Source organism: Hyla sarda, chromosome 1 (assembly GCF_029499605.1).
Source record: "Hyla sarda isolate aHylSar1 chromosome 1, aHylSar1.hap1, whole genome shotgun sequence".
Classification (NCBI taxonomy): domain Eukaryota; kingdom Metazoa; phylum Chordata; class Amphibia; order Anura; family Hylidae; genus Hyla; species Hyla sarda.
The window spans coordinates 4,150,443-4,171,512 of NC_079189.1; the positions used below are offsets into that span (position 1 = coordinate 4,150,443).

The following is a 21,070-nucleotide window of genomic DNA, read 5'->3' on the forward strand; positions in this document are numbered from 1 at the left end:
GGTTTGTTACAGTGTGTCACCCCAGTAGAGGAGATTACATGAGGAGGAGGTTTGTTACAGTGTGTCACCACAGTAGAGGAGATTACATGAGGAGGAGGTTTGTTACAGTGTGTCACCCCAGTAGAGGAGATTACATGAGGAGGAGGTTTGTTACAGTGTGTCACCACAGTAGAGGAGATTACATGAGGAGGAGGTTTGTTACAGTGTGTCACCCCAGTAGTAAGGAGATTACATGAGGAGGAGGTTTGTTACAGTGTGTCACCCCAGTAGTAAGGAGATTACATGAGGAGGAGGTTTGTTACAGTGTCACCCCAGTAGTAAAGAGATTACATGAGGAGGAGCTTTGTTACAGTGTGTCACCCCAGTAGAGGAGATTACATGGGGAGGAGGTTTGTTACAGTGTGTCACCCCAGTAGTAAGGAGATTACATGAGGAGGAGGTTTGTTACAGTGTGTCACCCCAGTAGTAAGGAGATTACATGAGGAGGAGGTTTGTTACAGTGTCACCCCAGTAGTAAAGAGATTACATGAGGAGGAGCTTTGTTACAGTGTGTCACCCCAGTAGTAAAGAGATTACATGGGGAGGAGGTTTGTTACAGTGTGTCACCCCAGTAGAGGAGATTACATGAGGAGGAGGTTTGTTACAGTGTGTCACCCCAGTAGTAAGGAGATTACATGAGGAGAAGGTTTGTTACAGTGTGTCACCCCAGTAGTAAGGAGATTACATGAGGAGGAGGTTTGTTACAGTGTGTCACCCCAGTAGTAAGGAGATTACATGAGGAGGAGGTTTGTTACAGTGTGTCACCCCAGTAGTAATCAATAGCAAAGCGAAAAGAAACCTTGGGATGGCGCTGCTGGTTCCAGTGGTTCGGGTAACAAACTGTAGCCAGAGATGCAGATAATACAAATCACTGGACAGTTTATTGGACAGACCATAAAACAATAAAACAGGAGGATTACGCATTTCGGGGGAGCCTCCCCCTTCTTCAGATCAGTATGTCAACAGTTACAATCATGCAGGTATATATGCAGGAGAAAATGGGCGCCAAAAGCGCACTGGGAGGGGCTACAAACAGGTATGTTGCATATTAGGTAATTGGTTCAGTTACAAAACATAATGAATAGATGGTAAAGCTGTATTCTTTCCAAGACCTCTAGTAGTCTGTATATATATATATATATATATATATAAAAGTACAAAATGAATATGTAGTGTTAGGAGTCCATTATCTGTAGTTAGTGTCCAAATACGGACTCCAGATGCGCGCGCTGTGATCTACAGTGCTGTCAATAGACACTGTAATAGAGAGAGCGATCCCCAGCAGAGCGTGTGGTTCTAGGGAGGCGTCACACAGGGGGGGGGGGGGGGGGGTACCACGTGACCGGCTGTAATAGAGAGAGCGATCCCCAGCAGAGCGTGTGGTTACTAGGGAGACGTCACACAGGGGGGGTACCACGTGACTGGCTGTAATAGAGAGAGTGATCGGGATCCCCAGCAGAGCGTGTGGTTACTAGGGAGACGTCACACAGGGGGGGGGGGGGGGTACCACGTGACCGGCTGTAATAGAGAGAGCGATCGGGATCCCCAGCAGAGCGTGTGGTTGCTAGAGACGCGTCGCACATCTGTGCTATTAGGTATAGTCGGATAAGACGGCACAGAAGTATAGTACATGTAGGGGTACAATTTTAGCGCATGTAAGGTATAGGATTGATATGGGGGGGTTGTCAGGTGAAGAGGGGACGTCACAGTATTTGACAGTTGTTAGTGGATATAAGCATCATGAGAACATGGAAACATCATATGTATATATATTTATCAAGAGTTAGGATTAGAGATGAGCGAACTTACAGTAAATTCGATTCGTCACTAACTTCTCGGCTCGGCAGTTGATGACTTTTCCTGCATAAATTAGTTCAGCCTTCAGGTGCTCCGGTGGGCTGGAAAAGGTGGATACAGTCCTAGGAAAGAGTCTCCTAGGACTGTATCCACCTTTTCCAGCCCACAGGAGCACCTGAAGGCTGAACTAATTTATACAGGAAAAGTCATCAACTGCTGAGCCGAGAAGTTCATGACGAATCGAATTTACTGTAAGTTCGCTCATCTCTAGTTAGGATATAAAGTGTGAATAAAATGAAATATAAAAGATAAAAGTAGAGAACACTGATCCTCAAATGGAAAACTCTGAAAGGAAAAAGATCCAAATAAAATGACTGGTATATAAGAATATATGTACGCGAAATATACACTAACAGGGTAAAATGTAATCTCAGAGGGTAATTGCAAGAATGTAGAGGTGGCTGTATATGTCAAATGTATGGACAGTGGTCCCTCAACATACGATGGTAATTCGTTCCAAACGACCCATCATTTGTTGAATCCATCGTATGTTGAGGGATCCGTGCAATGTAAAGTATAGGAAGTTATACTCACCTGTCCCCGCCGCTCCGGACCGCGTCCTCACCGCTCCCGATGCTGTCCCAGGGGCTCCGGATGCTGTCCCAGGGGCTCCGGATGCTGTCCCAGGGGCTCCGGATGCTGTCCCAGGGGCTCCGGATGCTGTCCCGCTGCTCCGGCATCTTCTTCTGGATCCTCCGGCTTCTTCCGCATCTTCTCCGGTGTCCGGGCCTCGCTTTCTGGTGACGTTATTACGTTGCTGCGCCGGCGCGGCGTGCGTAGTGACGTAATAACGACGCCGGAAAGCGAGGCCCGGACACCGGAGAAGTTGCCGAAAACACCGGAGGATCGCGAAGTGGACCCGGAGTAGCGGGGATAGGTAAGTGAACCTGCCCGGGATGCTTAAACTGCTATCCGACAGCAGCTTAAAGGGGTATTCCAGGCAAAACTTTTTTTTATATATCAACTGGCTCCGGAAAGTTAAACAGATTTGTAATTTACTTCTATTAAAAAATCTTAATCCTTCCAATAGTTATTAGCGTCTGAAGTTTTCTGTCTAACTGCTCAATGATGATGTCACGTCCCGGGAGCTGTGCATGATGGGAGAATATCCCCATAGGAACTGCACAGCTCCCGGGACGTGAGTCATCAGAGAGCAGTTAGACAGAAAACAACAACTCAACTTCAGAAGCTAATAACTATTGGAAGGATTAAGATTTTTTAATAGAAGTAATTTACAAATCTGTTTAACTTTCTGGAGCCAGTTGATATCTGTAAAAAAAAAAAAGGTTTTGCCTGGAATACCCCTTTAACCCCTTAAGGACCGGGGTTTTTTCCGTTTTTGCATTTTCGTTTTTTGCTCCTTGCCTTTAAAAAATTATAACTCTTTCAATTTTGCACCTAAAAATCCATATGATGCTTATTTTTTGCACCACCAATTCTACTTTGTAATGACGTTAGTCATTGTGCCCAAAAATCTACGGTGAAACGGGAAAAAAAATCATTGTGAGACAAAATTGAAAAAAAAAACGCCATTTTGTAACTTTTGGGGGCTTCCGTTTCTACGTAGTACATTTTTCGGTAAAAATGACCCCTTATCTTTATTCTGTAGGTCCATACGATTAAAATGATACCCTACTTATATAGGTTTGAATTTGTCGCACTTCTGGAAAAAATCATAACTTCATGCAGAAAAATTTATACGTTTAAAATTGTCATCTTCTGACCCCTATAACTTTTTTATTTTTCCGTGTATGGGGCGGTATGAGGGCTCATTTTTTGCGCCGTGATCTGAAGTTTTTAACGGTACCATTTTTGTATTGATCGGACTTATTGATCGCTGTTTATTCATTTTTTCATGATATAAAAAGTGACCAAAAATGCACTATTTTGGACTTGGGAATTTTTTTGCGCGTACGCCATTGACCGTGCGGTTTAATTAACGATATATTTTTATAATTCGGACATTTCCGCACGCGGCGATACCATTTATGTTTATTTTTATTTTTATTTACACTGTGTTTTTTCTTTTATGGGAAAAGGGGGGTGATTCAAACTTTTAATAGGGAAGGGGTTAAATGATGTTTATTCACTTTTTTTTTGCACTTTTTTTTTTGCAGTGTTATAGGTCCCATAGGGACACACTGATCATTGTTATCCCATAGGGACCTATAACACTGCACACACTGATCTTCTATGTTGATCACTGGTTTCTCATAAGAAACCAGTGATCGATGATTCTGCCGGATGACTGCTCATGTCTGGATCTCAGGCACTGAGCAGTCATTCGGCGATCGGACAGCGAGGAGGCAGGTAGGGGCCCTCCCGCTGTCCTGTCAGCTGTTCGGGATGCCGCGATTTCACCGCGGCTATCCCGAACAGCCCACTGAGCTAGCCGGCATGCTTTCGGTTTCACTTTAGACGCGGCGTTCAACTTTGAACGCCGCGTCTAAAGGGTTAATAGCGCGCGGCACAGCGATCAATGCCGCGCGCTATTAGCCACGGGTCCCGGCCGTTGTTAGAGGCCGGGCCCGCCCCGCGTTATAGATCGGGAGTGGACACATGACGTTCCAGTACGTCATGTGTCCTTAAGGGGTTAAGTATTTTGCGCTGTCGGATAGCAATAAATGCGATGGCCCCGACATATAAAAGCATCGTATGTCGATTTGATCACATGTCGGGGCCATCGCATGTCGGGGGGGGGGGGGTTACTGTATCTAAGGATACAAATATGTATAAAATACGAAGCATGGCAGATCTGTAATAAACCGACTGTCCTATCAGATCTGTCGGGACTGATATCCAGGACGTGTATCGGCCTGTATTACATAGCTGAGGGTTTAAAGGGGTACTCCGCCTCTAGACATCTTATCCCTAGCCAAAGGATAGGGGATAAGATGTTAGATCGCCGCGGTCCCGCTGCTGGGGACCCCGGGGATCGCCGCTGCGGCACCGCGCTATCATTACAGCACAGAGCGAGTTCACTCTGAATGTAATGACGGGCGATACAGGGGCCGGAGCATCATTACGTCATGGCTCCGCCTCTCATGACATCACGGCCCGTCCCCTTAATGCAAGTCTATGGGAGGGGGCGTGACGACCACCACGCCCCCTCCCATAGACTTGTATTGAAAGGGGCGGGCCGTGATGTCATGAGGGGCGGAGCCATGACGTCACGCTGCTCCGTCCCCTGTATCGCCCGTCATTACATTCAGAGTGAACTCGCTCTGTGCTGTAATGATAGCGCGGTGCCGCAGCGGCGATCCCCGGGGTCCCCAGCAGCGGCATTGCGGCGATCTAACATCTTATCCCCTCTCCTTTGGATAGGGGATAAGATGTCTAGGGGCGGAGTACCCCTTTAAGGAGTAGGATATTGCTGGAGTTGTCTGGGGGTGTGGGTGGTGGGATGCCTGACAGGACAGATGGGAAGGTGTAACTATAGGTTGCATTCTATCTTGTCGTTCAAACCACCTGGAGATGGGGTACGGAGGGTGTGAATCCAGAAGTTTTCCCGTTTTGTCAGAGTATTGAATAGGGATCGACCGATATCGTTTTTTTAGGGCCAATACCGATAATCGGTGGAGGTTAGGGCCGATAGCCGATAACTTATACCGATATTCCGGTATAAGTTATCGGCTATTTATCCCCCCGTGACACTGCTGCAGGTCATTGATTTAAAGCGGGCGCTTTAAATCAATGCACTGCAGTGGCTTTTGCGGTGCCAGAGACCGCCACCCGCTTCTCTCCCCCTGCCTGTCAGGGTGGTCCGGGCCATCCATCCTTCCTGTAGTGTCCGACTGCATTCCGGGTGGAGGGTGAACCGGTCCGGGCTGTCCTTCTTCTCTGGCGGTCATCTTCTCCACTCCGGTCAGGCTCCGGCCTAGTACGCTGCATAGACGCCGCTGCGCAGTGACGCCCGTGCGCAGCGACGCACCTGACGTCACGGCGTAGCGGCGTCTATGCAGCGTACTAGGCCGGAGCCTGCCCGGAGTGGAGAAGAGGACCCCGGAGAAGGACAGCCCGGACCGGTTCACCCTCCACCCGGAATGGCGCCGGACACTACAGGAAGGAAGGATGGCCTGGACCACCCCCATTACGGGTAAGTTTAATTTTTTTTATTGACATGGAGGGTGGGGGAGGGGCCCGACCGGTATAGCGGTATGGGAAAAAATCCATACCGGTATACCGCCCAGCACTACGGTGGGGGGTGCGACGCGGTGCGGTTGGTCGGGGGGGGGGGGCTCGCGGTCGCGGTGCAGTGGGGGCGGTGCATTATCGGCTTATCGGCAAGGTAATTGCCGATACCGATAATGCCCAAAATCGTGATTATCGGCCGATCCCTAGTATTGAATCTCTGGTTCACATTTTTGGAGATGTGGTCAATGGGGGTGACCTGAATGATAATAAAATCTCCATTGTGATGTTCTGTGAGGTGGCGGGAGACGCTGTGCAGAAGGAAGCCATGTGCCGTATTGCTCCGATGCTTGTTCATGCGTTCCCTAAAACAGCGTACAGTGGTCCCTCAACATACGATGGGAATCCGTTCCAAATGGACCATCGTTTGTTGAAACCATCGTATGTTGAGGGATCCGTGCAATGTAAAGTATAGGACAGTGGTCTACAACCTGCGGACCTCCAGATGTTGCAAAACTACAACATCCAGCATGCCCGGACAGCAAACGGCTGTCCGGGCATGCTGGGTGTTGTAGTTTTGCAACATCTGGAGGTCCGCAGGTTGAAGACCACTGTTAGATGAAGTTGTACTCACCTGTCCCCGCCGCTCCGGACCGTCACCGCTCATCACCGCTGCCCTGGATGTCACCGTCCATCGCTGTCGCCGCGTCCCCCAGGTGTCCCCGCCGCTCCCGCAAGGCCTCTGCTTCCCCGGCATCCTGGCTCTCCGTCGCCGCCATCACGTCGCTACGCACGCCGCTCCTATTGGATGACTGGACGATGTGATGACGACAATGGAGAGCGCCGACGATACAGGGGATCCCGAAGAGGAACGCGCCGGAGCCCCGAGGACAGGTAAGTGATCGTCAGCGGACCACACGGGGCACCGTAAACGGCTATCCGGTGGCAGCTGAAGCAGTCTGCGCTGGAGGATAGCCGTTTATGCGATGGCCCCGACATACAAAAGCATCGTATGTTGATGCTGCCTTCACCATGTGATGGGCTCTGAGAGTGATCGTATGCTGAAATGATCGTATGTCGGGGCCATCGTAGGTCGGGGGGGGGGGGGTCACTGTATATATATGGTATGTCGGGGCCATCGTAGGTCGGGGGGGTCACTGTATATATATGGTATGTCGGGGCCATCGTAGGTCGGGGGGTCACTGTATATATATGGTATGTCGGGGCCATCGTAGGTCGGGGGGGTCACTGTATATATATGGTATGTCGGGGCCATCGTAGGTCGGGGGGGTCACTGTATATATATGGTATGTCGGGGCCATCGTAGGTCGGGGGGGGGTCACTGTATATATATGGTATGTCGGGGCCATCGTAGGTTGGGGGGGTCACAGTATATATATGGTATGTCGGGGCCATCGTAGGTCGGGGGGGGGGTCACTGTATATATATGGTATGTCGGGGCCATCGTAGGTCGGGGGGGGGGTCACTGTATATATATGGTATGTCGGGGCCATCGTAGGTCGGGGGGGGTCACTGTATATATATGGTATGTCGGGGCCATCGTAGGTCGGGGGGGGGTCACTGTATATATATGGTATGTCGGGGCCATCGTAGGTCGGGGGGGGTCACTGTATATATATGGTATGTCGGGGCCATCGTAGGTCGGGGGGGTCACTGTATATATATGGTATGTTGGGGCCATCATCGTAGGTCGGGGGGGGGGGTCACTGTATATATATGGTATGTCGGGGCCATCGTAGGTCGGGGGGGTCACTGTATATATATGGTATGTCGGGGCCATCGTAGGTCGGGGGGGGGGGGTCACTGTATATATATGGTATGTCGGGGCCATCGTAGGTCGGGGGGGTCACTGTATATATATGGTATGTCGGGGCCATCATCGTAGGTCAGGGGGTCACTGTATAGTTCTACCTACATATCGCGTATTACAGGTACATTGCAGTAGATAAAGAATGTATTGGGGACCACCATTGAGGAAGGATTTGATGGCGTGGGTCTTCCCAGTGACAGTGGAGGAAAACGTTTGGCATCTGTGCTTTATATTCGGGCAGCATTTACAGCGAGACAAAACCGCACCTGAAGCTACCGGTGATGTCTGGAATGATGGATTGTTGGGATTGTTGGGATGTGGGTTTTAGTTTACTAGGAGCCACCAGATTTTTTTAGGGTACGTGCCCTGCGGAACGTGACGGATGGTTTGGATGGAAGGATGCTGCTGAGATCAGGGTCACGCAGGAGGACAGACCAGTGTTTGGTGAGTATGGTTCTAATGGCCTAGTGCTCTCTGCTGAAGGTGGTGATGAAATTGTGTGAGCGGTCCGTGGGCTCAGGGGTGGGTGCAGGTTAAGCAAGATGCCATGGGACAGAGCTCTGGAGTAGGAGGACTGCACAAGAGAACGGGGGTAGCCTTTGGCCTTTGGCGTTGCTTTGTGTGGCAAAGTTACCGTCTCCTGTGCAGTTTCTCCTAATCCTCTTGAATTGTCCATAAGGAACATTGCAAAGCCATTTTTGGAAATAGCCACTACTAAAATCTAGATAAGGCCGGGTTCACATCACGTTTTCCCTCATACGGGAGCGCATACGGCAGGGGGGGGAGCTGAAACCTCGTGCTCCCGTATGCCTTTCTATGCGCTCCCGTATGCCTTTCTATGCGCTCCCGTATGCCTTTCTATGCGCTCCCGTATGCCTTTCTATGCGCTCCCGTATGTCATTCATGTCAATGAGACGGCCGGAGTGAAACGTTCGGTCCAGTTGGCTCATTTTTGCACTGTATGCGCTTTTTCCCCCGGACCTAAAACTGTGGTCAACAACGATTTTAGGTCCGGTTGTAAAAGTGCATATGGCGCAAAAATGAGCCAACCGGACCGAACGTTTCACTCCAGCCGGCTCATTGACATGAATGACATACAGGAGCGTATAGAAAGGCATACGGGAGCGCATAGAAAGGCATACGGGAGCGTATAGAAAGGCATACGGGAGCGCATAGAAAGGCATACGGGAGCGCATAGAAAGGCATAAGGGAGCGCATAGAAAGGCATACGGGAGCGCATAGAAAGGCATACGGGAGCGTATAGAAAGGCATACGGGAGCGCATAGAAAGGCATACGGGAGCGTATAGAGAGGCATACGGGAGCGCATAGAAAGGCATACGGGAGCGCATAGAAAGGCATACGGGAGCGTATAGAAAGGCATACGGGAGCGCATAGAAAGGCATACGGGAGCGCATAGAAAGGCATACGGGAGCGCATAGAAAGGCATACGGGAGCGCATAGAAAGGCATACGGGAGCGCATAGAAAGGCATAAGGGAGCGCATAGAAAGGCATACGGGAGCGCATAGAAAGGCATAAGGGAGCGCATAGAAAGGCATACGGGAGCGCATAGAAAGGCATACGGGAGCGCATAGAAAGGCATACGGGAGCGCATAGAAAGGCATACGGGAGCGCATAGAAAGGCATACGGGAGCGTATAGAAAGGCATACGGGAGCGCATAGAAAGGCATACGGGAGCGTATAGAAAGGCATACGGGAGCGCATAGAAAGGCATACGGGAGCGCGAGGTTTCAGCTCCCCCCCCCCCCCCCCCCCCTGCCGTATGCGCTCTCGTATGGGGGAAAGCGTAATGGGAACCCAGCCTAACTGTTGCTATCTATGGGTTTGAAGTAGGTTTTGGTGTAGAGGGAATGATTATCACGTGACACCAGAACATCACTTACATATATTCTTATATAACAGTCATTTTATTTGGATCTTTTTTTGCCTTTCCGAGTTTTCCATATACTGAGGATTAGTGTTCTCTACTTCTGTTTTATATTTCCTTTTATTCACACTTTATATCCTAACTCTTGATAAATATATATACATATGATGTTTCCATGTTCTCATGATGCTTATATCCACTAACAACTGTCAAATACTGTGACGTCCCCTCTTCACCTGACAACCCCCCCATATCAATCCTATACCTTACATGCGCTAAAATTGTACCCCTACATGTACTATACTTCTGTGCCGTCTTATCCGACTATACCTAATAGCACAGATGTGCGACGCGTCTCTAGAACCACACGCTCTGCTGGGGATCGCGATCGCTCTCTCTATTAAAGCCGGTCACGTGGTACCCCCCCCCCCTGTGCGACGCCTCCCTGTGGGTAGATATGCAAGTTTTTACTTGCTGCAAGGTGAGCAGCCAGTACCTGAGGGTCTAAAGAGGCACCAGTTTTCTCGCTCTCTCTCCTACTACTCTTACGGTATCACACGAGGCGCCTCCTCTGGTCTCCCTATTTTGCCTCCCTTTACAGATACCACAGTAGTAAGGGGATTACATGAGGAGGAGGCTTGTTACAGTGTGTCACCACAGTAGTAAGGAGATTACATGAGGAGGAGGTTTGTTACAATGTGCCACCCCAGTAGTAAGGAGATTACATGAGGAGGAGGTTTGTTGCAGTGTGTCACCCCAGTAGTAAGGAGATTACCTGAGGAGGAGGCTTGTTACAGTGTGTCACCACAGTAGTAAGGAGATGACATGAAGAGGAGGTTTGTTACAATGTGTCACCCCAGTAGTAAGGAGATTACATGAGGATGAGGTTTGTTACAATGTGTCACACCAGTAGTAAGGAGATTACATGAGGAGTAGGTCTGTTACAGTGTGTCACCACAGTAGTAAGGAGATGACATGAAGAGGAGGTTTGTTACAATGTGTCACCCCAGTAGTAAGGAGATTACATGAGGATGAGGTTTGTTACAATGTGTCACACCAGTAGTAAGGAGATTACATGAGGAGGAGGTTTGTTACAGTGTGTCACCCCAGTAGTAAGGAGATTACATGAGGAGGAGGTTTGTTACAGTGTGTCACCCCAGTAGTAAGGAGATTACATGAGGATGAGGTTTGTTACAATGTGTCACCCCAGTAGTAAGGAGATTACATGAGGAGGAGGTTTGTTACAGTGTGTCACCCCAGTAGTAAGGAGATTACATGAGGAGGAGGTTTGTTACAGTGTGTCACCCCAGTAGTAAGGAGATTATATGAGGAGGAGGTTTGTTACAGTGTGTCACCTCAGTAGTAAGGAGATTACATGAGGAGGAGGTGTGTTACAGTGTGTCACCCCAGTAGTAAGGAGATTACATGAAGAGGAGGTTTGTTACAGTGTGTCACCCGAGTAGTAAGGAGATTACATGAGGAGGAGGTTTGTTACAGTGTGTCACCCCAGTAGTAAGGAGATTACATGAGGAGGAGGTTTGTTACAGTGTGTCACCCCAGTAGTAAGGAGATTACATGAGGAGGAGGTTTGTTACAGTGTGTCACCCCAGTAGTAAGGAGATTAAATGAGGAGGAGGTTTGTTACATTGTGTCACCCCAGTAGTAAGGAGATTACATGAGGAGGAGGTTTGTTACATTTTGTCGCTGGTTCTGTGATTCAGGCTCCTCCTCTTCCCCTCCAGCTGACCCAGTTGTCTCCTCTTCTCCTGAATGATCCCCCAAGGATGGACAAGGACAGGAATAAGATGACTAAGAGAATATTACACTTCACCTTGGAGATCCTCCACCTGCTGACCGGAGAGGTGAGGTGACCCATCTACATTTCCACCATTGTTGTCCCCATCTACATTTCCACCATTGTTGTCCCCATCTACATTTCCACCATTGTTGTCCCCCCATCTACATTTCCACCATTGTTGTCCCCCCATCTACATTTCCACCATTGTTGTCCCCCCATCTACATTTCCACCATTGTTGTCCCACCATCTACATTTCCACCATTGTTGTCCCCCCCATCTCCATTTCCACCATTGTTGTCCCCCATCTCCATTTCCACCATTGTTGTCCCCCATCTCCATTTCCCCCATTGTTGTCCCCGATCTACATTTCCACCATTGTTGTCTCCATCTACATTTCCACCATTGTTGTCCCCATCTACATTTCCACCATTGTTGTCCCCATCTACATTTCCACCATTGTTGTCCCCATCTACATTTCCACCATTGTTGTCCCCATCTACATTTCCACCATTGTTGTCCTCATCTACATTTCCACCATCATTTTCCCCAATCTCCATTTCCCCCATTGTTGTCCCCATCTACATTTCCACCATTGTTATCCCCACCTACATTTCCACCATTGTTGTCCCTCCACCTACATTTCCACCATTGTTGGCCCCCCCCATCTACAGTTCCACCATTGTTGGCCCCCATCTACATTTCCACCATTGTTGTCCCCCATCTACATTTCCACCATTGTTGTCCCCATCTACATTTCCACCATTGTTGTCCCCCATCTACATTTCCACCATTGTTGTCCCCCATCTACAGTTCCACCATTGTTGACCCCCATCTACAGTTCCACCATTGTTGGCCCCCATCTACATTTCCACCATTGTTTTCCCCCATCTACATTTCCACCATTGTTTGCCCCCCATCTACATTTCCACCATTGTTGGCCCCCCATCTACATTTCCACCATTGTTGGCCCCCATCTACATTTCCACCATTGTTGGCCCCATCTACATTTCCACCATTGTTGTCTCCATCTACATTTCCACCATTGTTGACCCCGATCTCCATTTCCCCCATTGTTGTCCCCGATCTCCATTTCCCCATTGTTGTCCCCATCTACATTTCCTCCATTGTTGTCCCCATCTACATTTCCACCATTGTTGGCCCCACCTACATTTCCACTATTGTTATCCCCACCTACATTTCCACCATTGTTGTCCCCCATCTACATTTCCACCATTGTTGTCCCCATCTACATTTCCACCATTGTTGTCTCATCTACATTTCCACCATTGTTGTCCCCATCTACATTTCCACCATTGTTGTCCTCATCTACATTTCCACCATTGTTGTCCCCATCTACATTTCCACCATTGTTGTCCTCATCTACATTTCCACCATTGTTGTCCTCATCTACATTTCCACCATCATTTTCCCCAATCTCCATTTCCCCCATTGTTGTCCCCAATCTCCATTTCCCCCATTGTTGTCCCCATCTACATTCCCACCATTGTTGTCCCCATCTACATTCCCACCATTGTTGTCCCCACCTACATTTCCACCATTGTTATCCCCACCTACATTTCCACCATTGTTGTCCCTCCACCTACATTTCCACCATTGTTGCCCCCCCCCCATCTACAGTTCCACCATTGTTGTCCCCAATCTACATTTCCACCATTGTTGTCCCCCATCTACATTTCCACCATTGTTGGCCCCCATCTACATTTCCACCATTGTTGGCCCCAATCTACATTTCCACCATTGTTGGCCCCCATCTACATTTCCACCATTGTTGGCCCCCATCTACATTTCCACCATTGTTGGCTCCCCATCTACATTTCCACCATTGTTGGCCCCCATCTACATTTCCACCATTGTTGGCCCCCATCTACATTTCCACCATTGTTGTCCCCATCTACATTTCCACCATTGTTGTCTCCATCTACATTTCCACCATTGTTGTCTCCATCTACACTTCCACCATTGTTGTCCCCATCTACATTTCTACCATTGTTGTCCCCCACCTACATTTCCACCATTGTTGTCCCTCCACCTACATTTCCACCATTGTTGTCCCCCCCCCATCTACAGTTCCACCATTGTTGTCCCCCATCTACATTTCCACCATTGTTGTCCCCCATCTACATTTCCACCATTGTTGTCCCCCATCTACAGTTCCACCATTGTTGTCCCCCCATCTACAGTTCCACCATTGTTGGCCCCCATCTACATTTACACCATTGATTGCCCCCCATCTACATTTCCACCATTGTTGGCTCCCCATCTACATTTCCACCATTGTTGGCCCCCCATCTACATTTCCACCATTGTTGGCCCCCATCTACATTTCCACCATTGTTGGCCCTATCTACATTTCCACCATTGTTGTCTCCATCTACACTTCCACCATTGTTGTCCCCCCATCTACATTTCCACCATTGTTGTCCCCCCATCTACATTTCCACCATTGTTGTCCCCATCTACATTTCCACCATTGTTGGCCCCCCCATCTACATTTGCACCATTGTTGTCCCCCATCTTTGGAGCCGCTCTATGTTCTGGATGTCTCTTTGTAGGTGAGGTCTCCAGAACTGACCCCAGTATTCCAGATGTGCTCACTAGAGCTCTATACAGGGGGCACAATCTCCTCTTTGTAGTGAGGGAGGAATACTGGGGTCAGTCCCCTCATTGTCTCTCTCCATACACAGGATTACACCATAGTGAAGACGACATGGGGGGAGTGTGTGGCCCCCAGCAGCCATCTCCATGAGTCAGAAGCACAGAGCAGGGCCCCGGACCCCATCACAGAGCCTCCACCTCACTCACTGATACATGAGGAGAAGATCCTAGAACTCACCCACAGGATCACTGAGCTGCTGACTGGACAGGTGACACTGCTGGGACATTATACAGTAATGGAGGGGTCTGGTGATGACTGGAGAGGTGACCCTGCTGGGACATTATACAGTAATGGAGGGGTCTGGTGATGACTGGAGAGGTGACACTGCTGGGACATTATACAGTAATGGAGAGGTCTGGTGATGACTGGAGAGGTGACACTGCTGGGACATTATACAGTAATGGAGGGGTCTGGTGATGACTGGAGAGGTGACACTGCTGGGACATTATACAGTAATGGAGGGGTCTGGTGATGACTGGAGAGATGACACTGCTGGGACATTATACAGTAATGGAGGGGTCTGGTGATGATTAGAGAGGTGACACTGCTGGGACATTATACAGTAATGGAGGGGTCTGGTGATGACTGGAGAGGTGACACTGCTGGGACATTATACAGTAATGGAGGGGTCTGGTGACTGGAGAGGTGACCCTGCTGGGACATTATACAGTAATGGAGGGGTCTGGTGATGATTAGAGAGGTGACACTGCTGGGACATTATACAGTAATAGAGGGGTCTGGTGATGACTGGAGAGGTGACACTGCTGGGACATTATACAGTAATGGAGGGGTCTGTTCATGACTGGAGAGGTGACACTGCTGGGACATTATACAGTAATGGAGGGGTCTGGTGATGACTGGAGAGGTGACACTGCTGGGACTTTATACAGTAATGGAGGGGTCTGGTGATGACTGGAGAGGTGACACTGCTGGGACATTATACAGTAATACAGGGGTCTGGTGATGATTGGAGAGGTGACACTGCTGGGACATTATACAGTAATGGAGGGGTCTGGTGATGACTGGAGAGGTGACACTGCTGGGACATTATACAGTAATAGAGGGGTCTGGTGATGGAGAGGTGACACTGCTGGGACATTATACAGTAATGGAGGGGTCTGGTGATGACTGGAGAGGTGACACTGCTGGGACATTATACAGTAATGGAGGGGTCTGGTGATGACTGGAGAGGTGACACTGCTGGGACATTATACAGTAATGGAGGGGTCTGGTGATGACTGGAGAGGTGACACTGCTGGGACATTATACAGTAATGGAGGGGTCTGGTGATGACTGGAGAGGTGACACTGCTGGGACATTATACAGTAATGGAGGGGTCTGGTGATGACTGGATAGGTGACACTGCTGGGACATTATACAGTAATGGAGGGGTCTGATGACTGGAGAGGTGACACTGCTGGGACATTATACAGTAATGGAGGAGTCTGGTGATGATTAGAGAGGTGACACTGCTGGGACATTATACAGTAATGGAGGGGTCTGGTGATGATTAGAGAGGTGACACTGCTGGGACATTATACAGTAATGGAGGGGTCTGGTGATGACTGGAGAGGTGACACTGCTGGGACATTATACAGTAATGGAGGGGTCTGGTGATGATTAGAGAGGTGACACTGTTGGGACATTATACAGTAATGGAGGGGTCTGGTGATGACTGGAGAGGTGACCCTGCTGGGACATTATACAGTAATGGAGGGGTCTGGTGATGATTAGAGAGGTGACACTGCTGGGACATTATACAGTAATGGAGGGGTCTGGTGATGACTGGAGAGGTGACACTGCTGGGACATTATACAGTAATGGAGGGGTCTGGTGATGATTAGAGAGGTGACACTGCTGGGACATTATACAGTAATGGAGGGGTCTGGTGATGACTGGAGAGGTGACACTGCTGGGACATTATACAGTAATGGAGGGGTCTGGTGATGACTGGAGAGGTGACACTGCTGGGACATTATACAGTAATGGAGAGGTCTGGTGATGACTGGAGAGGTGACACTGCTGGGACATTATACAGTAATGGAGGGGTCTGGTGATGACTGGAGAGGTGACACTGCTGGGACATTATACAGTAATGGAGGGGTCTGGTGATGACTGGAGAGATGACACTGCTGGGACATTATACAGTAATGGAGGGGTCTGGTGATGATTAGAGAGGTGACACTGCTGGGACATTATACAGTAATGGAGGGGTCTGGTGATGACTGGAGAGGTGACACTGCTGGGACATTATACAGTAATGGAGGGGTCTGGTGACTGGAGAGGTGACCCTGCTGGGACATTATACAGTAATGGAGGGGTCTGGTGATGATTAGAGAGGTGACACTGCTGGGACATTATACAGTAATAGAGGGGTCTGGTGATGACTGGAGAGGTGACACTGCTGGGACATTATACAGTAATGGAGGGGTCTGTTCATGACTGGAGAGGTGACACTGCTGGGACATTATACAGTAATGGAGGGGTCTGGTGATGACTGGAGAGGTGACACTGCTGGGACTTTATACAGTAATGGAGGGGTCTGGTGATGACTGGAGAGGTGACACTGCTGGGACATTATACAGTAATACAGGGGTCTGGTGATGATTGGAGAGGTGACACTGCTGGGACATTATACAGTAATGGAGGGGTCTGGTGATGACTGGAGAGGTGACACTGCTGGGACATTATACAGTAATGGAGGGGTCTGGTGATGACTGGAGAGGTGACACTGCTGGGACATTATACAGTAATGGAGGGGTCTGGTGATGACTGGAGAGGTGACACTGCTGGGACATTATACAGTAATGGAGGGGTCTGGTGATGACTGGAGAGGTGACACTGCTGGGACATTATACAGTAATGGAGGGGTCTGGTGATGACTGGAGAGGTGACACTGCTGGGACATTATACAGTAATGGAGGGGTCTGGTGATGACTGGATAGGTGACACTGCTGGGACATTATACAGTAATGGAGGGGTCTGATGACTGGAGAGGTGACACTGCTGGGACATTATACAGTAATGGAGGAGTCTGGTGATGATTAGAGAGGTGACACTGCTGGGACATTATACAGTAATGGAGGGGTCTGGTGATGATTAGAGAGGTGACACTGCTGGGACATTATACAGTAATGGAAGGGTCTGGTGATGACTGGAGAGGTGACCCTGCTGGGACATTATACAGTAATGGAGGGGTCTGGTGATGATTAGAGAGGTGACACTGTTGGGACATTATACAGTAATGGAGGGGTCTGGTGATGACTGGAGAGGTGACACTGCTGGGACATTATACAGTAATGGAGGGGTCTGGTGATGATTAGAGAGGTGACACTGTTGGGACATTATACAGTAATGGAGGGGTCTGGTGATGACTGGAGAGGTGACACTGCTGGGACATTATACAGTAATGGAGGGGTCTGGTGATGACTGGAGAGGTGACACTGCTGGGACATTATACAGTAATGGAGGGGTCTGGTGATGATTAGAGAGGTGACACTGTTGGGACATTATACAGTAATGGAGGGGTCTGGTGATGACTGGAGAGGTGACCCTGCTGGGACATTATACAGTAATGGAGGGGTCTGGTGATGATTAGAGAGGTGACACTGCTGGGACATTATACAGTAATGGAGGGGTCTGGTGATGACTGGAGAGGTGACACTGCTGGGACATTATACAGTAATGGAGGGGTCTGGTGATGATTAGAGAGGTGACACTGTTGGGACATTATACAGTAATGGAGGGGTCTGGTGATGACTGGAGAGGTGACACTGCTGGGACATTATATAGTAATGGAGGGGTCTGGTGATGATTAGAGAGGTGACACTGCTGGGACATTATACAGTAATGGAGGGGTCTGGTGATGATTAGAGAGGTGACACTGCTGGGACATTATACAGTAATGGAGGGGTCTGGTGATTATTAGAGAAGTGACACTGCTGGGACATTATACAGTAATGGAGGGGTCTGGTGATGATTAGAGAGGTGACACTGCTGGGACATTATACAGTAATGGAGGGGTCTGGAGATGACTGTATCATTGTGTGTCAGGTTCCTATAAGGTGTCAGGATGTGGCGGTCTATTTCTCCATGGAGGAGTGGGAGTATGTAGAAGGACACAAGGATCTGTACCAGGACATAGTCATGATGGAGGATCACCGGCCCCTCACATCACAAGGTAAGAAGAGACATATATATAGGTATTACCCCAGGTATGTTATAATTCCAGGAGCTGTTGTCCCAGGTATGTAATAATTCCAGGAGGTGTTGTCCCGGGTATGTAATAATTCCAGGAGGTGTTGTCCCGGGTATGTAATAATTCCAGGAGGTGTTGTCCCGGGTATGTAATAATTCCAGGAGGTGTTGTCCCGGGTATGTAATAATTCCAGGAGGTGTTGTCCCGGGTATGTAATAATTCCAGGAGGTGTTGTCCCGGGTATGTAATAATTCCAGGAGGTGTTGTCCCAGGTATGTAATAATTCCAGGAGGTGTTGTCCCGGGTATGTAATAATTCCAGGAGGTGTTGTCCCAGGTATGTAATAATTCCAGGAGGTGTTGTCCCGGGTATGGAATAATTCCAGGAGGTGTTGTCCCAGGTATGTAGTAATGGATTACAGAGGGATTTCCGAGGTGTCTTCAGGGGAGGCTCCACCTTAGATCTACATGACATTAACCCTTCAGGCCCCAGTGATCCCCTGTGTTATGTATAGTCAGGACCTGAGGGAGGTGACTATATAGAGATCCTCTCCAAGGTCATCTATGGGTCCTGTCATGCTCCAGGTAGAACACTAGGGGCAGCATCAGGATTTGGGGCTCATCAGATGTGATGAACGGAGATTGGAGAAAACTCAGTCTAACCTCTTAAAGTTCATCTGTTATAAAAAATGAAATATTTTAAATGACAAATTCTTTTAAATAATGTGAAATAAGTATCAAAAATATACTTTTTGTTTCAACAGAAAATCCCAGTAAGAATTCTGAGGGAAACTTCATGTTATCCCTGAATGATAAAGGAGAATATGAAGATATGATGGAGCGCTCCTCAGGAGAAGACCTCCTTACCCCTAATGTCCATCCAGATCTATCCTATAATAATCCACCTGATCATGAGGAACCTTCTCCTGACCAACCACACATTGTTACCACAAGGACAGATCAGGAACATGGGAAAGGCTTGTATTGTGAGGAATGTGGAAGAGAGTTTACTAGAAGATCAAGTCTTTTTAGACACAGGAGAATTCACACAGGAGAGAAGCCATATTCGTATTCATGTTCAGGATGTGAGAAAGGTTTTATAAGTAAATCAGATCTTCTGATACATGAGAGAATTCACATTAGGAAGAAGACATATTCATGTTCAGAATGTGGGAAATGTTATACACACAAATCAAATCTTGTAACACATGAGAGAAGTCACACAGGAGAGAGGCCATATTCATGTTCAGAATGTGGGAAATGTTTTACAAGTAAATCATATCTTAGGAAACATGAGAGAATTCACACAGGAGAGAAGCCATATTCGTGTACAGAATGTGGGAAATGTTCAATAAGTAAATCAGATCTTGTTAAACATAAGAGAATTCACATTGGAGAGAAGCCATATTCATGTTCAGAATGTGGGAAATGTTTTACACAAAAATCAGTTCTAGTTATGCATGAGAGAATTCACACAGGAGAGAAGCCTTATTCATGTTCTGAATGTGGGAAATGTTTTACAAATAAATCAAATCTTGTTCAGCATGGGAGAAGGCACACAGGAGAGAAGCCGCATTCATGTTCAGAATGTGGTAAATGTTTTATAAATAAATCAGATCTTGTTATACATAAGCGAATTCACACAGGAGAAAAGCCATTTTCATGTTCACAATGTAGGAAATGTTTTATTAGTAAATCAAATCTTGATAAGCATGAGAAAAGTCACACAGGAAAGAAGCCATATTCGTGTTCAGAATGTGGGAAATATTTTAGAACTAAAGGAAATCTTATTACACATGAGAGAATTCACACAGAAGAGAAGCCCTATTGATGTTCAGAATGTGGGAAATGTTTTATAAGTAAATCACAACTTTCTAGACATGAGAAAAGTCACACTGGAGACTGATAGATGAAATAATAAATGATAAAAATATAATAATATGGAGAATGGAAATCTGAGATCTCAGGTGACAGTAAAATGTGATGTTTCTAAGTTCTGTTGTGAGAATTAACCCTCGAATAAACTTCCTAATGAAACCTAAGCAGAAGCTAAAGCCAACATCATCTCTTGGTCATCAGCACCTGGGGTCATGTGACCTTTGTAGGTAAATAACGGTAATGAGAAGTAATATGTAATGCTATTGTGTATCATTTAGTAGTGACTTGTAGCTCTACACTACAGTATGATTGGATGATTTCTATGGATGATAATGATTGGTGATTACTATGTATTACCTCGGCCTCATTTCCATTAGAAATATTACTGATTGTATCTCATGTGTCACTTCTGTCCTATCAGGATCAGGACACTTCTGTGTTGTCACCAATAACCCTTAGGCCGGGGTCACACACAGGATTTGGTCGGTATTCTCAGGTATAATACAGGATATAAATCGAGATTTTCTTAGCTACCGTGACGGAAAATATTAGTTATATGAAGACAGGAGGTGAGTATCTTGCATTAATCTTTCTTTCTTTAATGCTCATAGCAGAAACATCATAATGCTAAAACGTATACAAAATTTTTTTTTCTTCCAAAACTACAATTCCCAGCAGTCCCTTGTGCACTCCTCCCCCTCCCAGCCTGACTGGCTGCTATATAAAGGACTGCTTGTAGATCCTCTTCCTCTTTCTTTATGCGAAATCCTCGAT

General features: G+C 47.8%; 2 protein-coding genes across 3 annotated transcripts in view; both read left to right on the forward strand.

Annotated features, from left to right (window-relative positions):
• The window catches only part of LOC130306379 (zinc finger protein 845-like), a 316,660-nt gene that overhangs the window by 162,066 nt on the left and 133,524 nt on the right, over window positions 1-21,070 (forward strand). The window lies entirely within an intron of this gene.
• On the forward strand, window positions 700-21,053 carry LOC130285292 (oocyte zinc finger protein XlCOF8.4-like). 2 transcript variants are annotated; one of them, XM_056536732.1, is made up of 5 exons: window positions 700-1,075; window positions 11,488-11,607; window positions 14,250-14,429; window positions 18,275-18,401; window positions 19,183-21,053. In XM_056536732.1, exons 2-5 carry the CDS (start codon window positions 11,530-11,532, stop codon window positions 20,247-20,249), a joined length of 1,452 nt encoding a protein of 483 aa, XP_056392707.1. In that variant the 5' UTR covers window positions 700-1,075; window positions 11,488-11,529; the 3' UTR covers window positions 20,250-21,053. The 2 variants fall into 2 exon arrangements, with proteins under 2 accessions (XP_056392707.1, XP_056392644.1); XM_056536669.1 differs by having other exon boundaries at window positions 700-1,019.

Bases quoted from the DNA above. Each gene is read 5' to 3' on its own strand.
- LOC130285292 (XM_056536669.1), top strand. From the start codon at position 996: ATGTCAACAGTTACAATCATGCAG. The intron at 1,020-11,487 runs GTATATATGCAG...CTTCCCCTCCAG, and splicing joins CAACAGTTACAATCATGCAG to CTGACCCAGTTGTCTCCTCT. The intron at 11,608-14,249 runs GTGAGGTGACCC...CTCCATACACAG, and splicing joins TCCACCTGCTGACCGGAGAG to GATTACACCATAGTGAAGAC.